Source organism: Bidens hawaiensis, unplaced genomic scaffold (assembly GCF_021521415.1).
Source record: "Bidens hawaiensis isolate Kalapana, Puna unplaced genomic scaffold, B.hawaiensis_p1.1 tig00012999_1, whole genome shotgun sequence".
Taxonomy (NCBI): Eukaryota; Viridiplantae; Streptophyta; class Magnoliopsida; order Asterales; family Asteraceae; genus Bidens; species Bidens hawaiensis.
Genome location: NW_027492089.1, coordinates 243,920 through 260,369, shown reverse-complemented (window position 1 = coordinate 260,369; position 16,450 = coordinate 243,920). Strand labels below are relative to the sequence as shown.

The 16,450-nt window shown below is 31.9% G+C and overlaps 1 protein-coding gene and 1 pseudogene across 2 annotated transcripts; both read left to right on the top strand.

Moving 5' to 3' along the window:
* The first annotated feature begins 2,469 nt into the window (after positions 1 to 2,469).
* On the top strand, positions 2,470 to 5,399 carry LOC143542887 (pre-rRNA-processing protein ESF2-like; annotated as a pseudogene). The gene is made up of 8 exons (XR_013136972.1): positions 2,470 to 2,513; positions 3,854 to 4,108; positions 4,254 to 4,317; positions 4,410 to 4,477; positions 4,561 to 4,650; positions 4,753 to 4,883; positions 4,976 to 5,125; positions 5,224 to 5,399. The product of XR_013136972.1 is annotated as a pre-rRNA-processing protein ESF2-like (transcript).
* A 1,330-nt stretch (positions 5,400 to 6,729) lies between these two features.
* Positions 6,730 to 16,015, top strand: LOC143542889 (putative N-acetyl-gamma-glutamyl-phosphate reductase, chloroplastic). Its single transcript, XM_077035361.1, has 13 exons — positions 6,730 to 6,820; positions 11,286 to 11,351; positions 11,829 to 11,951; positions 12,035 to 12,141; positions 14,342 to 14,429; positions 14,504 to 14,554; positions 14,635 to 14,826; positions 14,913 to 14,973; positions 15,055 to 15,138; positions 15,283 to 15,362; positions 15,448 to 15,537; positions 15,608 to 15,736; positions 15,830 to 16,015. Exons 2-13 carry the CDS (start codon positions 11,289 to 11,291, stop codon positions 15,935 to 15,937), a joined length of 1,176 nt encoding a protein of 391 aa, XP_076891476.1. The 5' UTR covers positions 6,730 to 6,820; positions 11,286 to 11,288; the 3' UTR covers positions 15,938 to 16,015.
* The last annotated feature ends 435 nt before the right edge of the window (positions 16,016 to 16,450 follow it).

Sequence of the window (16,450 nt, the reverse complement as noted above, 5' to 3'; positions counted from 1 at the left end):
TTTATGAATAACTACATCTATTTACAAACAAACAAAAACTTAAATAACTTAAATATAATATTATTATGTTAAACCCAACTTACGAAATGAATTTATATACAAAGGTTTCCTTACGGGAGGTTAGGTTAGAGGATCTATAAGTCTATAACAATAAACTTTCATAAACTGATACATCTACTCCACTAAGATTCCAAACTTTTATAAAAAAATCATCATTTACTCTACAACAACAAACATTCACAAATCTTATTAAAATATATATATATATATATATATATATAATATGTGTGCATAATATATCTATATGTGTATGCAAGAGAAAGAAAGAGAAAATTGTCCATCTTACTAGTTTGCCACTTGTATGCAGACACAAACTTTAGTTCAGAGAATTTACTTCACAACAAAGAAGTTTATAAGTTATAACCATCTTGTCTTTCTACCGTACGTCACGTAAATTCGGACCTTAGATTCCATAACCGTTGTGGTCTTATGGATGCTCTTAGTAACATGTACCATGAAATAAAGGTGGTAGCTTTTAAGACGTCATCATGTGATACTTTTAAGAAAGAGGATTTGCTATATTTCATTAGACTAATTCCATTGGCAATCTCAAAATCTCAATATTACATTATAAAATTAATTTTTCTCTCTTCAATCTACATAATTTAACTCATCCCAATCTTTTATACACATTCATAACCCATCCCAACTTAAAAAAAATGTTTTTTTAACGAAGTCCGTTTTTAATAAAATTTATATCGGAATGTTCATATTTTTTTTAATAAATATCGTGTATTTAATTATTTTTTTAGTTAGAATTAAAAGATAATTAAATAATTAAGTTATCGGAGGTTAGTTTGGATTGCAATCTAGGTTTGCTACACCAACCTAGATTGCCAATCTAGATTGCATTATTTTCTTTTTCAATTTTTTTTAAACTTTGGGCCCACCAATCTCATTATGAGATTGCCAATGAGAGTAGTCTTATTGGTGTGGCGTGAGCACTACCACAATACCACTTTAAGCATTTTAGGATCTCACCATGCATTATATATTTATAAGAGTTGTTTGTTTGGATTTGAATAGTTTCATTAAGAGGTTATGTCTGATTCGATTAGACCTAAGGGTGTTTGTTTTATCAATAGTTCACAACTTAATGACTAAATTGAGTTCTTACCAATTCAGTAAATAAAACACAACTGTCGTTGAATGAAAAATTACCCCAGTTACCCCTCTGCTTGATTGTAGCTTTGCTTCTTAAATATGATGTTTAAATTCCAACGCTTTTTTTTTTAAACAAGAAATTCGTTGTTCAGAATAACACTTTTACACACGAATCTTTTCAACAATTTATTCTTATTTATTCTTTTTCAACAGTTTTTATTCTTTTTCAACAATTTATTCTTCTTTACTTGGGATTGACATACAAGGAACATTTTTAGATGAAAGGTCAAAAATAATTAACTTATTACATATTATTTATTAAAGTACTAGGTTAGTTACCCGTGTAGCACACGAGTTTAAATAAGTAATTTTTTATTAAATAATAATATAATGTGAAATACTAAAAAAATGTATCACATATATAAAAATATATTATACGGTAAGAAAATTAAACATTACGCAATTTGGAAATAAAAAGTTGTTTGAAAATTTATAAATCATAAATTATTTCTTTGTTATTTTTAATATCAAAACTTAGTTGTAAATGACTACTTTTTTAAACCAACTCGTGGACCAAAACTTATTATAATCTTAAACTATTTTAACATGAATAATGTTTGATATTAACCGGTTAAAGAAACCAATCCGTTTCATATTGATTACTTATAAAAATCTAATATTAATAACCAATGCAATATATTTTAAATTAAACATATTAATATATTTATGATGATATTAATTCTTTTAAATTAGGATGAAATTATTAAAATTAAAAAAAAATATTAAAAAGAGAAATATACTTAATATGAGAGAGATGAGAGAAAAATTTGTAAGAATCAATATAGTGATAATATTTGGTACTTAAAAAGCTTTATTTATTATTAAATAGTATAGATGTTATATATTACATAGATTAGAGCTCATGGGGTTTTCAAATTTGCATTATATGATAACGAAGTTATTAAACGTTAGAATTGCACAAGGAGAAACATGAAAAAAAATTTACAATTTATAAGTCGCCACGTCTTTCAAACTCCGGCATGTTTCTGTCATTCGTCTGTAAGATAAAAAAAGAATTATGAAGTTTTACATAGTATGCGCCTATTCAGTTTAAATTTTTTATAGAATTATTATTATTATTATTATTATTATTATTAAATAAAATACACACGTCTAGAACAAACTCTGATAAATGACAAAATAAGTACATTCATGCCCCGAGCCCGGGTGAGATTTTAAAATATTATAACGTTTAAATAATTATTCATTATAAACACTTGACCCATTATCTATTCGACCCGTCCCAATACTAGTTGTGCATTTGCATTCCTCTCGAGCTTCAAAAGGCGGTAAGTAAATTAGGGTTTCTTTCGTTTGCTGATTTCAACTATAATTCAATACTTATCTGCTTTCGGTTGCTATTGAATTAATCAGTATTCAAATCTTAGCGATTTTTGTCATCTTTACGGTGTAGAATTAGTCTGTTATCATTGGCATATTAACAAACACTTGGTGTGCATTCTTATACAAGTATAATAAATATAATATTTGCTTAAATGTTAAACCCAGGATAGACATAAGCAATTAGGGGTAGCCTAGGGGTGTGCAAACAGGTCTTACTCGCAATACCTGACTCGGACCCGGTAACTCACCATATTGTAAATAACCGGGCCTGATCGGTTAGGGTCTTGCACGGTTTATGCTCGGTGCAAATGGGTTTTATCTGACCGGACCCAGTTAATGGTATTCTCAGGACCCAAGAACCGAATATAACTGGGTCTGATCGGTTCTTAGGTCTTGAGGGTTTTGCGGGTCTTACCTGTTTTATGCTCACTCCTAATTAGGGATGAGCAAAAGTCGAACCATAACCGAAAAGCTTAACCAAAATTAATCATAACAGACAAAACCAATTGGTTAGCTAAAGTGGATATGATTAACCGGTCATCTGGTTATGGTTACAGTCAATGTGTCTTCGTTAACCAACTTTTATTGAAACCGAATCAAACCTTTTATGTTTATGGTTTTCCAAAATTTATACCTCAATTTCCATTTTTTGTACTTCAATTTCTACCTTCTAGCATTTAAATTCATGCTGCAACTGTCTATGACCGAGCTTGGAACACCGTAACCGAGCTTGGAACCGGCATATATTAGCTTTGAAACTTTATAGTTGAGCTTGGAAAATCATAATTGAACCATTTTCAAACGGAACAAAGGAAATAATAATAAGAATATACATTCGACAATTAACCGAAACCGACGGTTAACTGATCTATAGTTAAACGACCATTCAGTTATGGTTATGTTTATGGTTAAGCCCCCATAACCGAACCGACTTTGCACGCCCCTATATGCAATAGACAACCAATTGTCATATTTCAAAAAATGAAAATAGCAATTAATTATGGTACATACTTCACTATGTTAGTGTGTTAGTCTACTAGATTTGTTTATATAACTACACGATAAGTTTCTGCTGTTTGTTATATGGTTAGTAACTTAGTGTGTATGTGGTTTGACAATACGCTTAAATGGAAACAAAGACCCTACCTGGTTATACTTATACCTCTTCTGAACATAATTGTTTGCAACAAGTTTTATGACATTTTTAATGGACTTTTATGAGATTGCAAGTGTGCTTTTGCCCCTTGTTTTTTTGAATGTGGCTGTATTGTTCCAACGTTTTCAGTTGTGAAGAATGGCTGATGAAGAACAAATCGAACTAGATGATTCCATAATGGAGCTACCCGATGCGGAATTAGAAAAAGTTAAGGCGGAACGGAAGAAAAGGAGGAAAGAACGTTTATTGAAGGAAGCTGCTAAGGCTAATAAGCGTGGTGTATGCTACTTGAGCCGAATTCCTCCACGAATGGATCCGTTAAAGCTTCTCGTCAAATTCTATCTCAATATGGAGAAATCGAGAGAATTTACCTCACACCTGAAGGTTACTATTGTTTTTTACTTTTTCTAATTTTAATCTTATCTTTGTTTTATTTGACAGATGCATATCATTGAAAAAGACCTTCTTGCAGAATGATTTGTTATTATGTTTACTATGTGTTTCATACTTATATAAAATCTTTCTACAGATCCTACAGCTCATGTACACCGTAAAAAAGCAGGTGGCTTTCGTGGGCAAGGGTTCACCGAAGGGTAAGTTTTATTTTAAAAATAACAGAAGGGAAAGATGTTGGATGATCATGTACTCTGAATGAATACGAGTGACTTTTTTATTCTTCTTGTAGATGGGTTGAATTTACAAACAAGAGTGTTGCTAAAAGGGTTGCTTCGATGTTGAACGGTGAACAAATAGGTATGTATGCAAGCGAACATATATTTATAAAGGTAGATTGCTACTTATCTAATGTGGCATTGAATCATTGATTGTGTGTTTAGGCGGGAGGAAGAAGTCTTCATTCTATTATGACCTTTGGAACATTAAATATTTGAGTAAATTCAAATGGGTTCATCTCACTGAAGAGATTGGTATAAACTTTTGATGTCCTTAAACATATTCTTAATGATAATCACTCAAATCTTGAAAATATTTGTAATATTAAGTTATTAACTCGACTGCTTGTAATACAGCGTATAAGAATGCAACAAGAGAGCAAAAACTTGCACTGGAACTGTCTGCAGCTAAAAAGGAGCGGGATTTCTATCTTGCAAAAGTTGATCAGTCTCGTGCTTTAAGTTCTATAGACGAACGACTAAAGAAGGTATACTTAAACTTACATTTTTTCACAAGTCTAGCACAGATTAACATTATGCAAAAAGTCTGATAATCACGTTAATTACTTGGCTTGTGCAGAAACGTAAAATTCAACAAGTGGACGGTACGACTTCAGAGATCAAAGGTAATCAGCAGGCAGCGAAAGTGATTCGCCAGTTCCCTCAGAATAAACCAGTCAAAGATGATGCTGAAAAGCGAAAGCGGCTATCCAAAGACCTTTTGGCCGGGGTGAGTATTTATGCATTTATTTTTTTGTTGACTGGGACTTTATTTGCAATAATACGAAGCATGTTGGTTAACACTTGAGCATATGTTGTCCCGTGTAGGTTTTTGGAGGTTCTTGATGAAGTTACTCGCCAACGGATTGAAGTTGTGTTTGTTCCCGCTGAATGCAAACCAGTTTTGTAGTGATCAAAAAACATAATCATGTGCAGTAGACTTGCTTAATGTATGAGTTGTGTGGTGTTTTTTTAAGGATGTTACAAACAAGATGCTATATTTTAATTCCAATTAACTTGGGAACATTTTTTTGTCCATCTGTGTATTATTTTTATTTAATCTCTATGTGACAATCATTACAAAATGGACTGACAAAAGAATGCAAACAAGGCAAATTAAAGATATTTAAAGAATGTGCTATGCATTTTCAATACATGTTTCTCTTCCATAATATATACAAATAAATCAATAATCCTACAAACAACTCATCTACAATTTTTTAGCAACAATGTGCTATAACACCTTTCAAATTACAAAATTATCTACTAATCATATGAACTCAAAATATTGATTGCCATACAACTCCATCATGTTGTATCAGCTTGAGTTGAAATTAGGACTATCATAACATGTCGGACACTACACGATAACATGTTGTACTATACACGAGCACGACATGATAACTAATCATGTCATTTTTTTCAAAACACTAACACAAACCTGTTTAGTAACGGGTTAACCTGTTAAAACCTGTTAAGGGACCTGTTTAAACAAACAATGAATAATACATGTGCAATGAAACAATTTTTTTTTTGGAAAAAGTCTTAATTAATACATAATATTAACATACTTGAATAAATAGTGGGTTCTGACGGACATGAGTGAAATGTCGTATACAAATATGTCTTTAGGTTTAGGACTTCATGAGTGTATATCTATTTATCTTTTTAAATTAAAAATCTACACATGTTACTAACAAATTAACATGTCTTTAACCTGTTAGGACACGAATTTTAACATGTCTTAAAAAGGTGGACCTGTTTAAGACACGAAACATGTTAAGCTCAAACCCAGACATGTTAAAACCCGTGTCGTGTCGTGTCATGTTAACAGACCCGTTTCATAAATTGACAACCCTAGTTGAAATGCCAGAATGAGGGGTTGCGATAAAGAAGAGCGGGTTGGTAGGTCAAAACGACTCGCCTTCACTTATCTTTTCATATTTTTCTTTTTTCTTTTTTCTTTAATGACCAACGAATCCTGCAATTGGGTTACTGACTAAATTCATCATATCGGGATACACTCGTCTTTCGATCCGGTAAAAACCCTCACCTAAGGCCAACGCCCGTGAACACTCTCCCGAAGGCACGACAATATAATGAGATAAAACCCGTTCAGTTCAAAGATCCAACTAGTGAAAAGCCAACTACTCGCCTAGTATACCATCATCACACTGGTACCTCTGGTGGGACAAGAATCGAACCTGGGTGGGTTCCTGGCTAAATTCATAATCTTTTAAGTTATTATTATGGAAATAAATTAACTAGACAAAAACGCATATTTACCCTTTTTTTTAAATAAATTTATACCCTAACAAAAAAATAACATAACCACAAAACAATTGAATCTCCAACCTTCTGACTGCTATTCGAAAGTGGCACCGGCTGAAACCGAGTGAGTCATTCAATTGCGAGTCAAATACAAGTAAGTGTATTTACAAAATGCTAGTCGTATGACGCTCGTTCGCTCGGAAGTTGCTCGTCCGATTTCGGATCAGTTTGGAAATGAGCAGTTCGGGCTGGGTTCGAATAGCAGTAAAAAAAACAAACATTTTTGAAATTGAGAATTTTGAGAACCATTTTAGTGGTCCAAAATAGTTCTCAAATTCTCAATTTTCAAATGGTTCTCTTAGGATCATTACCCTATATATATATATATATATATATATATATATATATATACTAGTATGAGTGCCGGCGCGTTGCGGCGGGGAGGCAACAAGAATTCAGTTGGTAGCATTTCGCTTAGTTATGATGCTAAAGTTGGTATGCAACTTTGTAAATCTTTGGTTACAAAAGTAAAAGTTATAAAATCTTTGGTTGCAACAAAAACTGTATAGAAAATATTGGTTTATATTGTGGTAATGTGGTCCACACCTTTTTAAACAAAACTTATATGAGTGAAATTTAGTTGGTAGTATTTAGGTTCGTTACGGTGCCAACGTTGGGTATATCTTTACAAGATCTTTGGTTTCAAAAGCAATAGTTTATAAAATCTTTGGTTGCGGATAAAACTATATTGAAAATAGAGGCTTAGATTTTGGCATGCACCTTTATTAACTAAACTTATGGGACCGGAGAAAACTTTTTTTTACTAAACTTATAATACATATTTTTTCTAATCAAACATAAAATAAAATATAAACTTATTAAACTAATGTTGTCATTATCTTGCTTGCCCCCTATATTATATTATATTATCTGAAAAGAATACATATAAAAGTTAGCTATCTCGCTTTTTAATAGAAAGAAAACTACACACCTCTGCTTGTAAGCATTTTAAAGAGAATAATTAAATCATGACGATGTTACAATCTTGTAGTTGTATTATTTTAAATCTTTAATTACTTATTCTTGTACTCGTCTCTTTTTGGCCAATATATATATGTACATACGTTAAAATCTTTTTTGACCCAAAAGAGTTAGTTTACCCGAAAACAAAACAAAAACATATAACAAAAATGGGTTATATTCATAGTCAAAGATTTACACTATCATTTTGACTCAAAAGTCAATGCTAGCTTCACTCCAAGTGGGTCCGAACATAGAAGTGACTCCTACACTGGGACTACTTGAGAATAAGAACCAATGTTATTTTGGCTTTCTACCATATACATGATTATGAATTCGTATATATGCAAAGTATATGGTGTGAGAAGCCTTCACCAGTTCACCTTCAACAAATTTTCAATATGCTAACCAACTTATAAACAAAATTACAGATATGTGCGTATTGAGGCGAAACAAACCTCCTGATCAACCTTTGTTGACCCAAATAATTTGTATGCTCATAAAACTGATTTGTAAGAAACAAAAAAACATAAAACCAAGGTTACAGATACAATTTGTTCTCAACGTCATCTTTAAAATTATCAGTTGCACCATGTTCATTTTGATGCTTCTAAAGAAAAGTTAATAATGTTAGGGAAAAAATAAATAAATCTACGGAATAAAATACATTGTCGGTCAAAAACAAAATGCAAAATATAATTAACTTATACCAGGTAGGGAAGGGTAATTCAAATTCTCTAATTTTTTGACTTGCGCGTTGCAGCAGCGTGTCTTTGAACCAGTAAGCAGATGATCCGAATTCAAAGTTTAACTCGATTAGTAAAAAGTATGTGACCCGTACCAAACTTGTGGCCCAAATGTTCACTTTTTCATGAATTTATAACTTTGTCCTAACATACACTAATAATTCCACTTTAACCATAATCTAATACTTTGGCTTAGCATACACTGATAATTAAAATAACCATCAATTTCGAGTAACCATTATCCGAACATACATGAACTTAACTGAAAACAACATTACTATGTTTAATAATAATTACATATTGGATGGTGTGTTTTGTCAGATTGGTGCATTCCATTAGCTGCCATTGGTGTACCTGCACAATAAAGAAATGAAATTGGTGTCAGTTTCTTTGCAATCGATATATTCATCTGTGTGTTGTATTTGAAAGGTTAACTTTATTAAAGTTTTCCAAAATATAAAATACGAATAAACTACTAATCCAAACCAATGGGGAAAACTTTTGAGTTTTGACTACTTAAAATTGGCTAGCATAAATGAAAAACATTTTAAACAATATGCTTAAAATTTGTTTACAAATTGGTTTTCAAGTCTTTAATAAAATATAACAGTTTTGAAATGCCTAACCAGAAAGAGAAGCCATTTAACAGTTACAATTATATTCAAGTCTTGTATGAGTTTTCAAGCCCCAAATTATGCAGCCTAGAGTATTACATATTTAAGGTTTAATTACCTGTTCTGCAGTCCGTTTACAGCAACAATTTTGCAGCCCATTAACAGGTCAAACAACTAACTCGTTTAACGAATGATACAGGCCCAATTACACCTGAGAACCAACTGTTGCAACTTTGATGTCCACTCGAGTGTGACCGCAGTATGATAAAAATAAGCTAAAAAAAATCAGGTCGATAAAATTGGACCATAATAATGAATTCGGCCTAACTTTACTTTTGGACCTAATATGTTTGGGCTACATCATGTATTTGTTTTTCTAATAATAATCTAAAATTGGTTTTTCCGGTTCGGTTCATTTTTTCTTTGGTTTTGGTTGATAGCAAAACCGAACAAAGAAATTGGATTCTGAAAATAAATAAATAAAAAAACCCGACGGATTTTTAATTGTGTTTGGTTATTTTAGTTCAGATTTAAGCCAATTGTTTCCAAAAGTCACTTTTGACACAGATAGTCGAACTCGACATTAAAATCAAATTTGACCAACAAAGGTCAAGATTGACAAATAACTTATGGTTAGTCAACAAATTTCAACAGCCAAATATCTAAAAAAAACGTATTGCTGATTGTGTCTAAAACCTTCATCATCCATATGTGATCATTAGTTATCTTTCTACATGTTTAAATAGGATAGCATTTTAACACAAAGTACAATCGACCATGAAAAAAACCAAGATATTGAAGTCCACATCATAAGATAACTCAACTTTTGTGACTCTGCTTCTACCTAGCAATAACATACATGTGTATACATTATAAAAAATATTCACATAGAGTGCAATTTTAGACTCTTTGGCATAAACAAGATTGATATGTGATGCCATGCTAACTTACCTTATCAGTTGAATTCACCATGGAACGCATGTTGTAATTTGTATGCACAAAAGATGTCAACTTTAACCGGTTAATGCAAGCACACAACATCACTGAAACACCTGATAGATTTGAACCAAACCTGCATAGCTTTGAACAACAAAATGAGAATGCAAATCCAGCCTCAACTTCACTGTAAGCTTTCATAACCACTAATTGATGCTATTTATGTGAAAGTTTACAAAGTACATTAAAAAGAACACAATAGTAGTTTCAATTCATCGGTGTGAAAATACATGTTTAGTTTTATAATAATGCTAATGGATTATCTTTATATAACTTAGTAAAGAAGGATATATGTAAAAAGTTAATAAAATCACATAATCTACTTTTAAGTTTTAACTACCTTCTAAATTGTTCTTTTCTTTGATAAAATTTTTATAATCATATAAACAAAACTGGGACTATACTTGTATATGCGTTCAAAGATACAAACAAACTGGCCTCAGAATCATGAGAACTCGATACACGAAGAGTGATTACGACATAGATCAAATTTATTATCTAAATATTACACAAATTGAAACAATTCGCTTACAGGGTCCTTAATGTAAGCAACAAAAGAGAAGAACAGAAGAGACAGGCTGCGATGAGCAATCACAATCAAAAGGACTGACATAACTTCCGGCTGGGTTTTATCGATTAAAAGAAGAAGAATCAATTGATCGGTTGTCGACAAAAGCCCAAACCCTAGGATCCCTGTATGTGATTTAGGAACTCAAGAGAGTTCTATACATTTTAGAACCGAGAGTCTTGAATTAATGATAGATTGGAGTTTTAGAAATTTAAAATTTAAAACTTTATACGAAATCAAGCAAAACCAAGTTTCAAACCAAACCAAGTTCAAGCATAAATTATCTATCGCTTTTTTAAACTCAATTCGTTCGGTTCGTGAACAGCCATAGTTTTACAGATAATGGAACGGTGGGTATATTTGTAATTTGGTATTTCAAAAGAAAAAGCAAAACAAAAGGTTTAGATTTCTTGCTTTTGGAAACCGTCTTTTTAACACACGACATAACGCAAAGCCTAGAAGTGTTTTTATGATACTCAAACATGATTATTTGCTTATTTGCTTTTCTGAATAAAATAAAGCATAATGGGTAAATTTGCAATTTTTTTGATTAAGGATGGAGGGTAAATATGCATTTAAAATTTTGGGTGGGTTGGGTATATATGCATTTAACGAGGGGTTTGTAGGGGGAAATATGCCATTAACATATATATATATATATTTATTTTTTTCTAGAAAATGAATTCCATGGTTGCTATGCGTTCGCTTTTTACGGATGGAGGCTACTTCTCCAGGTTTGAGGTTCATATCATACAATAATTTTCTAGCTTTTATAACTTATTTTGATTTTTAGTTACTAGTTATATAAATTGTTTGGATGTTTCTATGATATTAAGCATGTATTAACAAAAAAAAATGTATTGCAAGAACTACATATAAACAAATAAATATGCAAGCATTATGTTTTGCATTTTGCATGAAAAAAAAAAAAGTTACTAGTTAGAATGCACATTTTTTACCAATCAGTGTATTCATTTTTCATGTTTTCAGTATCGGGTACCTTTCAGTTTTGATATATCAATTTGTTAGTTTTTTAGTTATATACATGTATATATTCATAGTTAAAATTTTATATTTTATATTTATTTTAGCAAGCCAGTTTTATGCAGCTCACCAATGGCTAGGCAGGTTTATACACTAGTTGTAACATATAATGTAAAAGAGATTATTCAGTGTTCAGTTTCTTATGTCAAAAAGATATTTGGTATTGAATCATAGGATAAACCAAAAATGTTGAAATCTAGCAAAAGGCCTGTCAAAATGTTAGCTGTATCATCTCAGAAAGCTGATAAATCTATAAAAGTTGGTATTCTTGGAGCGAGCGGGTATACTGGTGTCGAGGTAAGTTATTGTTTCATTAACCAACTAAATGTTTCATCCTTCTTATTGCTAAATTTTTAACTATAATATTTTTTCGTTTTCAGCTTATTAGATTCATAGCAAACCATCCTTACTTTAGTATTTCTTTGATGACCGCGGATAGAAAAGCCGGTCAATCAATTGCTTCAGTATTTCCACACCTGATCACACAGGTAAGCATTTGCTGCAAATATTATGCATAATGATATATTAAGAGTGTGTTAGCTAGGGGCGTAAACGAGCTAGAACTTAGCTTGTTTATTATTTATTAGTTATTTAGTTATTTAGTTATTTTATTCATAAAGTTCTAAATATATTTACATATACTAGTAGGAAACCCGTGCGATGCGGTGGGGGCAAGATGCAACTTTGTTTGGTATTAGTTTAACTCGTGACAAGATCATAAATGACTATGATTTGCTCGTCAACTATCATCCGCTAGAAAATGTTGAATGTAGGAAAGAAAGTCAACTGATCAGCAAACTATATTCAATGAACTAAAACAGAACAGTACAGTTAAGCGCCTATTTGCAACCGAAATTTAGAACCGATTTCTGGTCTGGAAAATCCTCTAAAATCAGCCGCCACAGGAGCAACAAAACAACCCATGAATGTAGATACGTGTTGCATCAATTTGACCTGAAAGCCAGTCCAGATATGGACCGGTTTACACACTGAATTGCAGTCTTTTTCATGTTGAAATAACAGCAGAAACAGCCCATAATATGAACAAATATGAGTTAAAGATTCATTTAAAACCAAGATAACAAAAGGAACATAATATTATGTAATTAGTAAATTTTGGACCAAACTCAAGCCCCTATTTATATAAAAAAAAACATATATCTTAAGTTATGTGAAACTATGATTACAAAAATTTATACTTTATCATTCATAATCCAAATGAATAAAACAATTTAGGATGTTTTGTGCCATAAAAATGTAGTTTGGGTGACCATTTGAAGCTAGTAGCGTAAAACAATCTGATATATGTATAAAAAACTTGTATTATAATATTAGCCACATTTTTATGATAAAGAGGAAAACAAAACATACCATGAGCAACTTCCCCATGGTTCAATCCTTAAGAACCTAAGAAGACTAAAAAAATCCTCCAAACTGTTATGTTACAAAAAAAATAATTAAAAATTGCATTACTAAGTTATGAGAGTTATATAAACTACCATAAAAACAAGTAAATTGGTTGTGATTAATCTATACCGACTAAATACCCTTACATTTATTTGAAAAGACAACAATTTTTAGCCAAACAAAAATGTTTATGAAACTCAACCTGACCCAACCCATTTTGACTTGTACTAAAATGATTCGTTTTGACTGGTTACTCAACCAACTCGACCGGCCACTTTTGTCACATTTAAATGAAGGTACAAAAAACTTTATTATGAAAAAAAGAGTTTCATACTTGAATAGGGGTACTTGTAAGACACCACCACTGGTCAGCAACAAGGTTGGCTGCCGCTAGTTAAATGTGGCTTTTAGCCGATTTGATAGTATGTGCATCATCAAGTACCACGTTCTTCAGCGTTCTAATACATATATATATATGTGTGTGTGTGTGTGTGTGAGAGAGAGAGAGAGAGAGAGAAAATAGTTTCATGTTTATAGTAAACACATGTAGACTGAAAGAACTCGGTTACCTCACATGAATACTCTGAATCTAAGCTACAACCCCATATGTTTTTAACACATCACTTTGAGCTAATATTTTGGCATCTTTGGACGAATTCGCCCGTAGTGGACATAAATAAACAAAGACCTCGGTTCAGCATGACTTTTATTCTCTGCCTATTAGCAATGTTATCAAGAATCTAAATTTAAAGCGGGTCAAAACAGTGTCGTTTTAGAGTTCGATCGAAAGTTCAAATCTGTTTCGTTGTTCAGCTTCATCAAAAACCTGTCCGGCCGAAATTAACCATCAAATTTTGAATTTTGAAAGGGTTTTAAGAGTTCATGCAGTAACCACTTGTACACTATGCTTAATTCATTGAAGTCTCTTGATTTTCAACATTTTAAAACTCTCTATCCAGTAGATATATTTACAATTATACTTTTTTATATTATGTATTATGTAATTTTTATCATATGTTTATTTCTAATAATATTTTTTATAGATATATTAAATAAAGTTTATATAAATAAAAAACTCATCTATGCTCACGATCCGGCTTGAGCTCGTTTTTTAAATGAGCCATAATAAAAGCTCGAACTCGTTTAAGTTAGGCCCGGTTCGATTCAAGTTTTTAACAAGTCGACCTTAAGTAGGTCACGAGTGCCTCAACTTTTTACACCCCAAGTATAACCATACGACACATTGTTGAATTGTTGTTTGCATTGTTTATATGTTTGCGGGATTTGCCAGATTTAGTTGCGGTCAAGGATGCAGATTATTTTAGTGTAGATGCTGTTTTTTGTTGCTTGCCACATGGGACCACTCAGGTTTTTCGTTATTCGTATAATAAATACCATTTTTAATTGCACCATTTATCAGTTCTTATTAGTTCTTATTGCAGGAAATTATTAAAGGTCTGCCAACTACGTTAAAGATTGTTGATCTTTCTGCGGTACGTTTGGCAAATAATATGTTCCTCACTCTTCACCATTGTTTATTTTGGATATAATATATTATAAAAGATATTTGCAGTATTTCAGATTACGTGATATTAACGACTATGGTGAATGGTATGGCCAGCCTCACAAAGCATTAGAATTGCAGAAAGAGGCCGTTTATGGTCTAACAGAGATATACCGAAACAAGATTGAAAGCGCACGTCTTGTTGCAAATCCTGGATGTTATCCTACTACTATTTTACTTCCTCTTGTTCCGTTACTCAAGGTTGCTTTATTCTTTGTGCTTTTTACATTAAAAGTATTTTAACACTAATAAAATATAAATGATTATTATATTGTTTATGATGACAGGCTAGTCTTATTGAATTGAAAGATATTGTTATTGTCTCAAACTCTGGAGTTAGTGGAGCAGGTTACTAACGAGTCCATTTTCGTCCCTAATATAGCTTTGTAAACAAGGAGTGTGTTTTTTAATGTTTGGTAACCGATGCAGGACGTAGTGCGAAAGAAGCAAATTTATACACGGAGGTATCAGAAGGCATACATTCTTATGGCATCACAAGACATCTTCGCCATGGTAACATCACATACCTGTTTTTATTGTATTTTTGCACCAATTATTGTCATCATCATTATAAGTTTTGAACGAGTTGTAAGTCGAGAAGTATTATAATACGACTGTTTTGATTCGTTGTTTTCTGTCTTTTTGAGTTGGTTTCAGTGCCTGAAATAGAACAAGAATTATCAGATGCTGCAAATTCAAAAGTAACCGTTAGCTTTACTCCGACCCTTATGCCAATGGTAAATCTTACTTCACCGTTCGTATATTATTAATTTTTATATTGGTTCTAACTTCTAACACCGAATGTTAATTATCAACTTACAGAGCCGAGGCATGCAATCGACTATAAATGTACAAATGGCTCCAGGGGTTTCAGTTGCGGATTTGAAGCAACAACTCAAGAGATTTTATGAGGTAACTTTTTACTAGGCAGTTTTTTTTTTTTTTTTTTTTTTAATTCAACATTTTATTGTGTATTTTGTAGAAGGAAGAGTTTGTAGTTGTGCTGCCACATGATCAAGCTCCACACACCAAATATGTTCAAGGTTCCAATGCTTGTCATATTAACATCTTCCCGGATCGCATCCCAGGGAGAGCAATAATTATATCCGTCGTATGTCCCATTATTCGAACAGTCTATTTTTTAATAAGTTTTTTATAAACTTGTTTATTATATGCTAATTAATCTTGTAAACTTTGTTTGCAGATTGATAATCTTGTGAAGGGAGCTTCGGGTCAAGCTTTACAAAACCTTAACTTGATGATGGGAATTCCCGAAAACACCAGGCTCAGCTGCATGCCTATATTTCCTTAGCTGTCTTCTTTTTTTCTTTTAGAATTGTGATTTCAGATGGATTCAATTTTTAAAGATTTTTTGCTAGTGTTAATGTTAACAATATAGAGAGTTGGAGAATCAACATTTGCTTTTGTTTGTTTTTTTATTAATTTTATTATTTAAAAAAAGTTAGTAAACTTAAGGGTGTAAACGAGTCGAGCTGAGTCAAGCTCGAGCTCAAGCTTGATATCGGCTCATTTAACTTAATAGAGACCAAACTCTTACAAAGACAAATATAATTAATTACGGGTGTAATTGTAAACATGTTGAGCTGTCTGTAAGCTACACGAGATCAACTCACTAAAAGATCGAATTGAGCATAACTTAAACAAGCTTGAACCTGAGTTCAAGATCTTGCTCAGGTTTATATTGGAAACACTTTCGATAATTGAAATTGTGATTTACATACCGTGTTTCACTATGTTTGCGAGCTTAAACGAACCAACATGAGCTTAATATACAGAACATTTTTTTTTACATATTAAATATCGT

Bases quoted from the DNA above. Each gene is read 5' to 3' on its own strand.
- LOC143542889 (XM_077035361.1), top strand. From the start codon at position 11,289: ATGAATTCCATGGTTGCTATGCGTTCGCTTTTTACGGATGGAGGCTAC. The intron at 14,827-14,912 runs GTTGCTTTATTC...TTATGATGACAG, and splicing joins CTCTTGTTCCGTTACTCAAG to GCTAGTCTTATTGAATTGAA. The intron at 14,974-15,054 runs GTTACTAACGAG...TAACCGATGCAG, and splicing joins CTCTGGAGTTAGTGGAGCAG to GACGTAGTGCGAAAGAAGCA.